This window comes from Triturus cristatus, chromosome 1_1 (assembly GCF_964204655.1).
Source record: "Triturus cristatus chromosome 1_1, aTriCri1.1, whole genome shotgun sequence".
NCBI lineage: Eukaryota > Metazoa > Chordata > Amphibia > Caudata > Salamandridae > Triturus > Triturus cristatus.
This window is the reverse complement of record NC_140579.1, coordinates 51,474,740-51,487,859: the sequence shown is the minus strand read 5'-3', so window position 1 is coordinate 51,487,859 and position 13,120 is coordinate 51,474,740. Positions and strand designations below refer to the sequence as shown.

The following is a 13,120-nucleotide window of genomic DNA, read 5'->3' as shown; positions in this document are numbered from 1 at the left end:
CTCTTTTATAACCTTAAAGGTTTGATCGCAAGTGTCAGACCAATTATAATCTGCATTCTTCTTAAGCAAAGGTCTGAATGCTTCAGTTAAGTTTGCAAAATTTTTCAAAAACTTAGCATAAAACTCACAAAGACCCAAAAAAGACAATAGTTGGTCTTTGTTCTTTGGAGCAGGAGCGTCCAAAATGCTTTTAACGAGACAAGGTTTAGGTTTGATACCCTCAGCTGAAAAAACATGACCCAGATACTCTATTTCCCTAGTTTTAAAGATACACTTGTCCTTCCTTAGGGTGGCACCTCTTGCTTCCAGTATGCTCAAAACATTTCCCACAACCAAATTATGCTCACTTTCACTTTCTGTAAACACCAAAATATCGTCTTGAAAGACCACAACTTGAGATAAGTGATCAAATTTTTAGATTTAGCAAAATACTTGTCAAGTTGAAAAATGGCTGAATCAAATTCATCAATATCCTCGTCAGAGCCATCATAGTCAGGAAGGTGATCAAATACGTTTTGACCTTCTACACCCAGGTGGTAGTACATTAGTCCTTTTTTCCTGTCTGGCTTGAATTTGGTAGCATCAATAGCCACTAAATAGGCTTTAAATGAGCGAATCCAAAGCTTCCATTCTAGAGGAGGATCACCAGGGTCTTGCAAAAAGGAGGCTGGCGCTGTAATGTTTTGCATCTTGAAACAAGGTTGAAGGTAAGATAAAAGCAAAAAGCAAAAAAAAAAATGCTGAAAAAGAAAAGAAAAAAAAAATATTTCCTGAATAAATAGCACTTCACCAGACTCCCAGTTTGAAGAGCAATACTTAAGCTGCGTGAAAGTTGGAACCAAAGAAAAAGTTCCCTTCCTCTTTTTTGAATATGTCACAGAACATACACTTTGGAGAATCCTAAATTGCAATTTGTTAATACACCACTGGGGGTGCTACAGCCAAGAACCAACCACAGGACGTGTTGTTGTAGACTCTATGGTTACTTTAGTTGAGACGAAGGAAGAACAGAGAAAAAGCAGCAAAGGTAAGAGCCTCCGTGTTTCATTCTGTCAACAGCCCTTATTATTGATGAGAGAAAGTGAGCTTAGAGAGCGCTGAATGTTGCCACTTAAGCTGGAGTAAAGTGAGATTTGAATGCGCGAGGGGTGCACGTGGGAAGTCTGAGGCTCGAAACACCTTCACGATTAGAGCACTCTCGTGGGACTGGTCAGATACGCTCTCATAGTAGAAGTGAAACACAGCAAGTAATGTCTTGTGACGGGGCCTTTTGAGACTCTTGACTTCCCTTGAGAAATAAATCTTTATTTCTCAGCTTCAAGTCACCGAGCGCCAACGCTCGCAGATGCGTACCACTCGCAAGTCGTTCCCATGGCAACACATCGGCTCCCGGCTCTCTGCTCATAGGAAAAGGCTGCACTTCGTGAAAAAGTGCTGAGTTGCTCTCATATGAAGCGAAACGGTTAGGAGATGGCAGAGTTTGGAGGGTTTCTCACCTCATTCGTCGTGTAGAGTAAAGACAGTTCTCAATGTTCCATTATTTTTAAAAAAAATGGAAAATTATACCGCTTCGACAATTGGCCCCTTCTTGATCTTCTTAGGTTAAACAATCCCGATCGTCGCCAATCTTGTGGTAATAAAGCACGCCTGGATTACTGGAAACAAGTAGTTTATTGCAGGTTGACATCCATCCAAGAAAGGGCCAGGAGCAACTGACAAGTTCAGAACCATAACATAATAGATGGAACACTGGCTCCATGAGCTCATTGCATAAACATAAAGGAAAGACATCACCACAGGAGAGTTCTTCTGCAACTCGCATCACTTTTTAAATACCTCTATATTATTAATGTATAGGTATCCACATACATAGTGGCTTCAGACATATGAATGTAATAGCATGTTACACAAGACCAACCCTCATTAACACCAGAAAAACCAAGAGTTGTCAACTTACATAAACAAATCAAGAACCTTAATATGTTACGGCAGATTAAAGTTAACCCAAACAGTGAACTCAGTCGCAATATCTATGTGATATATGTAGTCAATCATTTGTGGCACTATTTTCCAGCGAGTTCATTGTTCCAGCAAGTATCTGCTCCACCCTTACCACAGTTATACCACTGCAACTCCCGTCACTTGCAAGTTTATTTAGGAAACGTCGACCAGATCTTTGCTTTATACAATGGATTGTGACGCAGAATATATATGGTCAATTGGAAAGGGATTTGAGTAAATAGATCATTAAAATGGTGAACAGAAATTAGGATAATGAAAACTACCTACTATTGAAAACAGTGGAGGGTAAATATGTACAAGATAATATATAGCTGGAGTCTCCCCACGAATAATTTTGTTAAATTGTTTAAGGGAGAAATCAGTCAGATGTATGCAAGGATGTGTGGATAAAGAGTGTTTGAAATCGGAGAGTAAAGCTATGGGGGAGAGAAGTCAGCGTCTTGGTTTGAGCTATAACTGTGGAGAATACCTAATTCACTGATTTGCAAGCTTGCTCAAGCAGCATAGTTTAACTCAAAAACATACATATGTTACACATGCAACAGCAAGGCAACACAATAATAATGTTTGGACAAAGAATTGAAAATGTCTAAATCTCATTAAAAAGATGCAAATTTAAAATTCCAGAAAAAACCTAAAGGAATCTGCAGTAGGTATCAAATGTTATACCATAACTACCTGGTAAATAAATATTGGTAAAGTCAGCTAAGAGTAGCAAAACCAGATAAATTTTTTCTCAAACAGGGCATATGTACGCTCCTTCTTTTTATTGTGATATGCTTCAGGCCATCTGCTTCAGATATTTCTCCCTTGTGGTTAGAGCAGCACATTCATTTTAAAGGGTAAAAGCAGTTATCTGGTCACCAAATCTCCTTTGTTTTCAAGCAAGTGTGTTCCCTCCACAAAAAAAACAAAAAAAAAAAAAACGGCGAGATTCGCGCACCCAGCGCGAGTTTCGGCCGGAAAAAAAAAAATTTCAGTGCGGGCTCCCGCGCTGAATATTCTAATTTGCCCCCGGGGGCCAAATCCCGGGGGCATAATTAAAAAAAAAAAAGTGTGGGGGGGGTCCCAATCCCCCCCACACTGCCCCGGGGACCACCACCCCCGGGGCTTAAAACGATTTGATGTGGGGGGGGCTCTCAGGCCCCCCTCAGCCCCGGGAACCGCCAACCCCTGGGGCAACTTGTACATGTTGGAGGGGGGCCATGCGGCCCCCCCTCCTGGAGCCTTGTATTGGCCCTGGGGACCGCCACCACCGAGGGCCGGCTCCTGCAGTGTCCCGGGGTGCCCACCCCCGGGACACTGCTGTTTGCAATGGCAGGGCGGGAGCCTCGTGGCTCCCACCCTGCCATGGCAAACTGCTTTGCTTCATTGAAGCGAGAGCAGGGAAACCTGCTCTCGCTTCAATGAAGCAAAGCAGATTAGCTGCATGTTAGCTGCTCCCCATGTGGAAAAGCAATGCCGGCTCCCACAGGAGGCGGGGAGCCGGCTGGGACCGTGGGGGGATTGGGGACCCCCCCACGGTCTCCAACAAGAGGCCAGGCCCTGGGGGATGGGGTCCCCGGGGCCAGAAGTGGCCCGGGAGGGGGGCCACGCAGCCCCCCTTAAATAAAAAATAAAATGGTCGCCCCAGGGGATGGGATTTCCGGGGCCTTAAAGTGGCCAGAGGAAGGGGGGGCTATGCAGCCCCCTCCATAAATTTTTTTTTTTTTTTTTTAAAGGTCCATGCCCCGGGGAATGGGGTCCCTGGGGCAAATTATGGCCTCGGGAGGGGTACCACGTGGCCCCTTCCCGATTTTTTTTTTCAAATATAAAAATTGGGGTCAGGCCCTGGGGTTGGGGTCCCCTGGCGCGTTTGCAGAGGGGGAACTAATTCCCCTTGAATACTGGAGGTCCCTGGGGGCCAACTAGCCCACCAGGAACCTCCAGTATGCGCCAGGGTGCTGCGTTGCAGAGAGGTGTAATGAGGCCACGCCCCTTTTTACACCTCTCTGCAATGCAGCTCCGTGGCGCTTACTGGAGGTACCTGGTGGCCTAGTTGGCCGCTAGGGGACCTCAGGATTCAAGGGGACTAAATCCCCCAACTTAAAACGCACCACCGGGCGCGTTTGCACAGTGGTGAAGACAGGGGGCGGGGCCTGAGGTGATACTGTGCAAACACGCCCTGTGGCGCGTTTTAAGTTGGGGAATTCATTCCTCTTCAATCGAGAGGTCCGCTAGGGGCCAACTAGCCCACCAGGTACCTCCAGTAAGCGCCACGGAGCTGCGTTGCAGAGTGTTGTAAAAAGGGGCGTGGCCTCTGAACACCTCTCTGCAACGCAGCTCCCTGACGCATACTGGAGGTACCTGGTGGGCTAGTTGGCCCCCAGGGGACCGCAGGATTGAAGAGGAATTAATTCCCCAACTTAAAACGCGCCACAGGGCGTGTTTGCACACGTCACCTCAGGCCCCGCCCCCTTCCTTTACCATTGTACAAATATTCCTCTAAAATCAGCCGAACTACGAACTCCGATTTACTCACCTGTTATCAGGAGAGAACCCAGGGCTGCATCTTTTAGACCAGCACTGACCCTGAAAAATAATTCTAAGCGTACTTACCAGTAACTTGTATTTCCTTCCATAGGAATCCATTGTGTGGTTTTCAGCAGAAAAGTTTCGAAGTGTCCATTTTTGAAATGTACAAATATTCCTCCAAAATCAGCCGAACTACGAATTCCAATTTACTCACCTGTTATCAGGAGAGAACCCAGTGCTGCATCTTTTAGACCAGCACTGACCCTGAAAAGTAATTCCAAGCATACTTACCAGTAACTTGTATTTCTTTCCATAGGAATCCATTGTGTGGTTTTCAGCAGAAAAGTTTCTAAGTGTCCATTTTTGAAACATACAAATATTCCTCTAAAATCAGCCGAACTACGAATTCAGATTTACTCACCTGTTATCAGGAGAGAACCCAGTGCTGCATCTTTTAGACCAGCACTGACCCTGAAAAGTAATTTTAAGTGTACTTAACAGTAACTCCTTCCATAGAATTGTGCTTTTAAGTAGAAAAGTTTCTAAGTGTCTATTTTCACAAACTAAAAATATTCCTAAAAAAATCATCTGTATGACTTAAACACATTCTTTCAACTGTTTACAGGAGATTCATCTGTGCTGGATCCAGGATCCACCACTGAGTAAGAAAAAGTAACGGTAACAGTACTTACCTGCTAAGTGAATTTTCTGCCATAGGATAACATTGGTGATTCTATGTGAACATTTTTCAGTGTCAACTTTTAAAATACAATAATAATCCTTAAAAATAACTACTGTAACCAAAACGCTTTTACTCAACTGTTTACAGGAGATGTCCAAGGACTGAATCTAGCATCCAGTTCTGTGGTTAGAAAAGTAATCCATAAAGTAACTAATTGCATTTGACTAGAAATTCACATTGAGCTCAATGTTGCTTTGTGTTTGAAATTGTGTTGCCCATTGCAACAACTGTAACTACTGTACTTAAAATTCTATTGCCTATTTGCAAAGTGTTTAAACTAAAGTAATTCATTCTGAGAAAGTATATTTTGTATTGTAATGTATAATGTAATTAAAAAAATAAAATATCTAAAAATAAACAGTTTAAACAATGTAGTAAATCAGTATAAAAAAAAATCAGTATAACAATTAATACATAAAAAATTGTCATTTACAAAACCTTTGAAATTCACTGAAAAAACCATAGGTTCAGGCCTGATATAGTTAGGAATTAGCATTTAAAAAACCTTAGAAAGTCACTGAAAAAACCATAGGTTTTAGGGGTGTTCTAGTTAGCTGGACATTTCACTCGAACAAAACCATTGAAATTCCTCCGATATAGTTAGTTGTACTAACTACATCTCGTGCGCCCGCAATCCACTGCTGATGATGTCACATATTACATAATTCATGACATGGTCAGTGACCATGCTAAATTCCTAACTATATCAGGCCTGAAATCTATGGTTTTTTCAGTGAATTTCGCAGGTCTTTTAAATGCTAATTCCTAACTATATCAGGCCTGAAACCTATGGTTTTTTCAGTGAATATATATATACTGTTAGACCTGGCACCTTGGCGTGAATCTCCCTTCCACTTTTTGTCGCTGTGCCTCATGTGTTTTGCTGGTGTTGGCTGCTCAGAGCACTGTGCCACTGCCAACCAGTGCCACAGTGCAAGTGCTCCCTATATAAAATGTATATGTTGGTTGGATTCCATGATTGGATTATTTGGTTTACTGTCAGACCCCAGTAAAGTGCACCAGGAGTGCCCAGGGCTTGTAAATACAAATGCCGCTGGTGGGCTTGCAGCACTGGTTGTGCCACCCACAGACGCGGCCTGGTAAAATGTGTCAAGGGTCTGCCATTGCAGAGCCAGCGTGCAGTCTGGTACTGTCATGCTGACTGGGCAGGTGCACCCACTTGCCAGTCCCTAAACCTTCCCTTAACTTCATGTTAGTCACCCCTATGGTAGGCCCAAAGGCAGGGTGCGTTGTAAGCATAAGGTAGGACAAGCCCTGATGTATGTGGCATGTCCTAATAGTGAATTACAGCCATTTTCGTTTTTCACTATTGTAAGGCTACCTGTTCTCATAGGCCAGAATGGGCTGTTAGAATTGTTACATCCTATGATCCTAACAGACCCAGGAGACATGGTAGAAAATCGACTTTAGTATGCCTGAACTCAGGATAATAAAATACATATTTGAGCTAAGTTTATTTTAATGTTCTGTGTTTGCAAACGCCACTTTTAGAAAGTTGGCCTTTGCTTACTCATCAGCGCAGAGGCGGGCTGAAATTGGCATGTGTTGTCTGGTTTGTGTGAGTGACAGGGCTGGGGAAACCCAGAGGGGCAGGGCTAGGTAGCCTGGTGGTGAATAGAGAGATTGACATATAGATGGGTGGGAGGAGTGCACCTGGACTCTGAATAGGGCTGTGCTCTGCCACCACAATGCTGGCTCCACCCCCTGCGGAGCGTCTGATGACTCTGCCCTGCACACTGAAAGCAGAAGCCTGCATCATGTCAACAAAGTGCTAAGAAACCGGCCAGAACTAGGCAAGGGCCCCCCTGGTCTGAAAGAACAAAAGAATCACACTTTAAGTATTGGAACCCTGCTCCCAAGAAATAAGATCCTGCTACAAGACGAACCTCTGCCTGAGGGGAAGGAACCAGGAAAGCTGTAGGAGGAGTACTGTCCCTGACCTGGGGGATTGGCCTGCAGTGGTTGCCTTGCTGCTGAAGGAGAGGAGAAAGATTGCTGATAAACTTTACTTCAACTTGTGCTGTTTAAGATCTCCAAGGGCTTGTGACTGAGCTTGCCCCCTGAACGAAGTCCCAGGACCAGTGGACTTCACCCCCCTTGAGAACCACCGTTCTCACCGTGAAGCTGAAGCCGAGAGAAGTGTGCGCCTCCTAGATCGGCGCGTACACTGGCAAGCCTGTGCCCAGCTGTCCGGCCCAAACAACGCGACTAAGGCCCCCCTACGAGCCGTAGCTCGCAACGTGAAGGAAGGACTTCGTGCCGCACTTTTATTGCCCCCTCTTCGCATCGTACTGCTCAACGTGCCCCACTACCCCTGTTGTGGGCAGGCTGCGGCGCGTGGAGTGGTTGGTACGTCGCTCACCATCGGAGCGTACTGCCTGCTTCGCACCGCACTGAAAGAAAAGGCGCCGATCTCAAGGTACGGCTCGTACGCCGCAACGAAGAGCCAGCGCTCCGCACCGTCCCCTCGAGCATCGTGACTGAGGCCTCCTATGAGCCGTAGCTCGCACCGCAACAGGAGGACATCGCACCGTACAACGCGCTGGGATTCAACGCATCGTCCGTGACGAACTTTCAAAGATAAGGTACTGTGTCCGCTTCGCACCGTAAGGTGTACGCTCCGCACCGGAGCGCCTGCAGCATTTTGTGAGCCCCGTTCGTAAGCACCGCAGGGTGTACGCATCGCCCGGAGTGTCTGCAACGCTTGTGAGCCCCGCTCGTGAGCACCGCAGGGTGTACGCTTCGCCCGGAGCGTCTGCAATGCTTGTGAGCCCCGCTCGTAAGCATCTTTCCAGCCCCGTACGAAGAGAGCGAAGCGCACAGAACTATTGAAATATGCTTGAAACAAGAACTGCTTTATGCCAATAAGTATTGTGGGCCCGCTTAACGTTATTGGGTCTTGTGCTAAGTCCTATTATATAAAGATAACTATTTTTGATAAACCCAGTGTGGAGTCCATTTGTGGGGGTATCATTGAATTACTGTATGTGGTCACAAATGCTCAACCATTGCGCCCTGAGATAAGCCTTGTCTGCTCGCACCAAGCTACCTAGAGGGTGAGCAGGGGTTATTGTTGGAGTGTAACCCCTTACCCTGACTAGAGGAGAGGATCCCTGCTTGACACAAGTCCCTACCTGTGTCAACCAGAGATTCCCAATTCTAACATATATATATATATATACACACACACACACACACACACACACACGTTGTTAGACCTGGCACCTTGGCGTGAGTCGCCCTTCCACTTTTTGTCGCTGTGCCTCATGTGGTTTTGCTGGTGTTAGCTGCTCAGAGCACTGTGCCACTGCCAACCAGTGCCACAGTGCAAGTGCTCCCTATTTAAAATGTATATGTTGGTTGGATTCCATGATTGGCTTATTTGGTTTACTGTCAGACCCCAGTAAAGTGCACCAGGAGTGCCCAGGGCTTGTAAATACAAATGCTGCTGGTGGGCTTGCAGCACTGGTTGTGCCACCCACAGAAGCGGCCTAGTAAAAGGTGTCTAAGGTCTGCCATTGCAGAACCTGCGTGCAGTCTGGTACTGTCATGCTGACTGGGCAAGTGCACCCACTTCCCAGTCCCTAAACCTTCCCTTAACTTCATATTAGTCACCCCTATGGTAGGCCCAAAGGCAGGTTACATTGTAAGCATAAGGTAGGACAAGCCCTGGTGTGTGTGGCATGTCCTAATAGTGAATTACAGCCATTTTCGTTTTTCACTATTGCAAGGCTACCTGTTCCCATAGGCCAGAATGGGCTGTTAGAATTGTTACATCCTATGATCCTAACAGACCCAGGGAACATGGTAGAAAACCGAGTTTAGTATGCCTGAACTCAGAATAATAAAATACATCTTTTAGTAAAGTTTATTTTAATATTCTGTTTTTGCAAATACCACTTTTAGAAAGTTGGTATTTGCTTGCCTAACCATTTCAGCCCGCCTCTGCTATGATGTGTATCTGCCTGTCTGGTTTGTGTGAGTGACAGGGCTGGGGAAACCCAGAGGGGCAGGGCTAGGTAGCCTTGTGGTGAATAGAGAGATTGACATCCAGATGGGTGGGAGGAGTGCACCTGGACTCTGAATAGGGCTGTGCTCTGCCACCACAATGCTGGCTCCACCTCCTGTGGAGCGGCTGATGTCTCTGCCCTGCACCCTGAATAGAAAGTCAGTCATGTCAACAAAGTGCTCAAGAACTGGTTTGGACTGGGCAAAGGCCCCTCTACCCCAGAGGAACAAAGGAATTAGGGGTATACGTATTGGGACCCTGCTCCCAAGAAATTAGATCCTGCTTGACAAGAAGAACCTCTGCCTGAGGAGAAGGAACTGGGAAAGCTGTAAGGAGGAGTACTGTCCCTGACCTGGGGGATTGGCCTGCAGTGGTTGCCTTGCTGCTGAAAGGAGTGGAGAAAAGACTACAAAGACTTTCATTCAACTTGTGCTTAAAAGATCTCCAAGGGCTTGAGCTGAGCTTGCGCCCTGAACGAAGTCCCAGGACCAGTGGACTTCACCCCCCAGCTCCTCAGAGTCTTTTGGAAGTGCCTGCTGCTGGTGTTGGGCCTTCTGAGGGACTGCGTGTCGCAAGGAGCTGGAAGCGCGACTCGAGAAGGAGAAGCGTGCCGCCAGAGCTGTTGCCGTCGCATCTCGCAAAAGGGTGTCGCCGCTGCAGCATCGCATCGAGCGGAAGCGTCTCGCATCATTCCGGAAGTGTCTCGCAACACCGAAGAAGCGCGTCGCCATCGCAGCCATCGTAGCTGACGCATTGCACCGCATCAAGAAAAGCGCCTCGCATCCACGGAGAAGCGTGCCGCCGTCGGAGCTGCTGTCGGCGCATCGCGTAAAGGGGTGACGCCGCTGCAGCATCGCATCGAGCGGAAGCGTCTCGCAAACGTCGGAGAAGAGTGCCACTGCCAAGGCTGCTGTCTTCGCATCGCGTAAAGGGGTGACGCCGCTGCAGCCGACGCATCGAGACGAGTCTTCTCGCAACATCGGAGAAGCGCAACGCATCTGGAAGATCTTCACGTCTTTATTTCTTTGCACCAAAAACTTCATCGCATCAGCATCGTTGCAACACTTTTGTTGCCCTGCGTGTCACATCTAAGGTACATTGACTTAAAGTGTCGCATTTAAGAACTTAAGAGAACTAAGCAAACTTCTACCATCTAAGTAACAGTATTGTGTATTTTTGTCGTTTAATGGTCTTGTGGTAACTCTATATAAAGAATCCTTATTTTTAATATAAAAACCTGTGTGGTGTCCATTTGTAGTGTTGTCACTTGGTTGCTGTATGTGTTCACAAATGCTTAACCTATAACGCTCTGAGATAAGCCTTGTCTGCTCGCGCCAAGCTACCTAGAGGGTGAGCAGGGGTTATTTTAGGAGTGTAACCCCTTACCCTGACTACAGGAAAGGTTCCCTGCTTGTCACAAGTACCTACCTGTGCCAACCAGAGAACCCGGATTCTAACACACGTATAGATATATATAGATCAGACTATATAATCCAGGTGTTCAGACACTTTTAAAGTAGCACGGAGCCTTGAGTTCACTTTTAAATAAGCACAGGGTCACGTTTTTCTTTTAATGTTGAGGAAGGCCAAAGTTTACTTTACATTTTTATCATCAGGCTGCAGAGAGCAGAGACTGATAATGAGCAGTGCTCAGTCAGCTTTATGGGCCAGAGGTGAAGCACAGATGTATTTAACTCTTAAATAAAAGTCCTTGTGGACTCAATATTGGAGCACGAGAACAAAATGATGTTTCTGAAGGCTTTTATAAGGGAGAAAAGTAAAACAAGAAAGTACCTTAATGATTAACTCTACATTTTACTTTTGTCTTATTTTAGTGTCGCATTTACAAACAGAGGGCCTTTTGCTCCTAGTGGCCAGTAGACACTGAGCCATATTTATAATTCTGTGCCATATTTATAAAATGGGAGAAATTTAAAGCAAAGAAATCGCACCTCTACCATACACATCAGTAAGCATCCTTGAATTTGATCATGTAAGAATGTCCACTAGCGGTAAGTTGTGTAACATCAATTTGTTGACACGTTTTGGTGGGATTCATTCATAGGCTCCACCACCTGCAGGATTATGATACGTATATATCTTCCATAGAAGAAAAACTAATTTTTGCACAACATCTAATACTACTCCAAACACATATTCGGAACGTACCGCCAGGAATCCAATGCTCCAATTAAAGAATTCAAGAGTCTATATACATCTCTACTCGGAATGACTCAGCAGCAGATGAAATGCATCACTACACCAAGCAGGAAAAACAAGCTCTACTTTCAGGATTTGTCTCATATGCCACATTCAAAGGCAAAAAACTTCTGCAAGTCCGTCGATTCTGTACGATCTTGTTTATGTCGAGATCATTAAAGCAATAATATTATAGCCCACTCTCTACATGGGGGTTTACTCTAGCACCAATGTGCTTCAATTCCTGGTCATACCTCCGGTGACAAACCAGTTTTAATCTTCAATTGGTATCGCAAAATAATACGACTCCTTCGTCCTGTTCGAGTATGTAAATAAAGGTTTGTCATCACTGGGGCCACGCCACCCAAAACATATATTGCTAAACTACGGCCCTGTCGTACACTATGAACTTTGTTTGACCTCAGCCAGGTCACACAGAAATAACATTCTCAGGGGCACTGAACCCAAGTCTGTCGCAGACACACCGTGTTGTCTTTGGCACCACGCCTACAGTCATGAGGCCCAACACAGACCCTGCGTGACAAGAGAATTCTACTCTTGGGTTCATCGTGCTCTAGGGAGCACATTATAGCACCAGGCCCGTGAGTCCAGACAGAATCCCCGCAGTTTCTCACACAGGCCTTGTGTTCTTGGGCACGGTCCTACAGTAAAAGAACTGAGGTCCCAGCGCTGTCCCACACGCGGCTTGTACTCTTAGTCGCAGTCAGTCAAACAGTACAGAGTTTATGGTAAAAGAGCTGCGATCCCAGCAGTGCCTCACATACCTTGTACTCTTGGGCAGCCTCCTCTACAGGAATGACGGTGTGAGACCGGTGGTCCCTGGACCGGTCACACACCACACAGATGGGCTCCTGGTCATCCTCACAGAAGAGCTGCAGCCGCTGCTGGTGTTTTTCGCACACGTTCTCCTGCGGCTTCAGAGAGGGGAGGTGGATCTTTAACATTTCCACGAGGTTTCCCAGCTGCCGGATGGGCTGAAGTATTTTCTCTTGGGATATTTCTCTGCACTGGGGACAGGCGAGGTTTGTCTCGGACCCCTGCCAGCACCGTGAAATGCAGGACTGGCAGAAGATGTGTCCACAGCCTATGATCATCACCGGATCCTTAAAATATTCCAAACAAATCGAACAAGTGACTTCGTCCTCCAGGTTCTGAGACTGGGCTGCCGCCGCCATGATGCAGTAATAGACTAGTTTCGTTTCTGCTGTTTGTATCCTGGGAGTATCCCAGCCTCCTGTCACTCCCACTGCGCAGGCTCCTGTCACTCTATCCAAGCCACATCTGCCTGGGAGGAACCGAAGTCGAACTGCAACTCCATATAATGGAACGTGAGGGCACGTCAGCAACGAGTACGGAGACACAGGGGTGCGAAGTTCACTCAGCGCTTGTGGTTTGTCCTGTGCATTCTGGAACTTGTAGTACAGTGTTTAAAATGGGAATAAAGAAGCGCAGGTACTCATTAAAATGAGCTAGAGATGTGGCGAGTGGGCGGGGGGCAAAGGGCAAGACAGGATGATATTTAAAGATTTCTATACCAGCTGCAGCACATACCAAAACACAAGAAATACGTGTCTATAAACTAAACAGGTTAA

The 13,120-nt window shown here is 46.2% G+C and overlaps 1 protein-coding gene across 1 annotated transcript in view; it reads right to left on the bottom strand.

Moving 5' to 3' along the window:
- Nucleotides 1-12,875, bottom strand: part of LOC146869342 (E3 ubiquitin-protein ligase TRIM39-like) — an 86,425-nt gene extending 73,550 nt beyond the window's left edge. Inside the window, exon 1 of the mRNA XM_085651088.1 lies at nt 12,293-12,875. Coding sequence (XP_085507214.1) covers nt 12,293-12,703 — 411 coding nt within the window. The 5' untranslated portion in view covers nt 12,704-12,875. The remainder of the gene's footprint in view (nt 1-12,292) is intronic.
- Nucleotides 12,876-13,120: the final 245 nt, after the last annotated feature.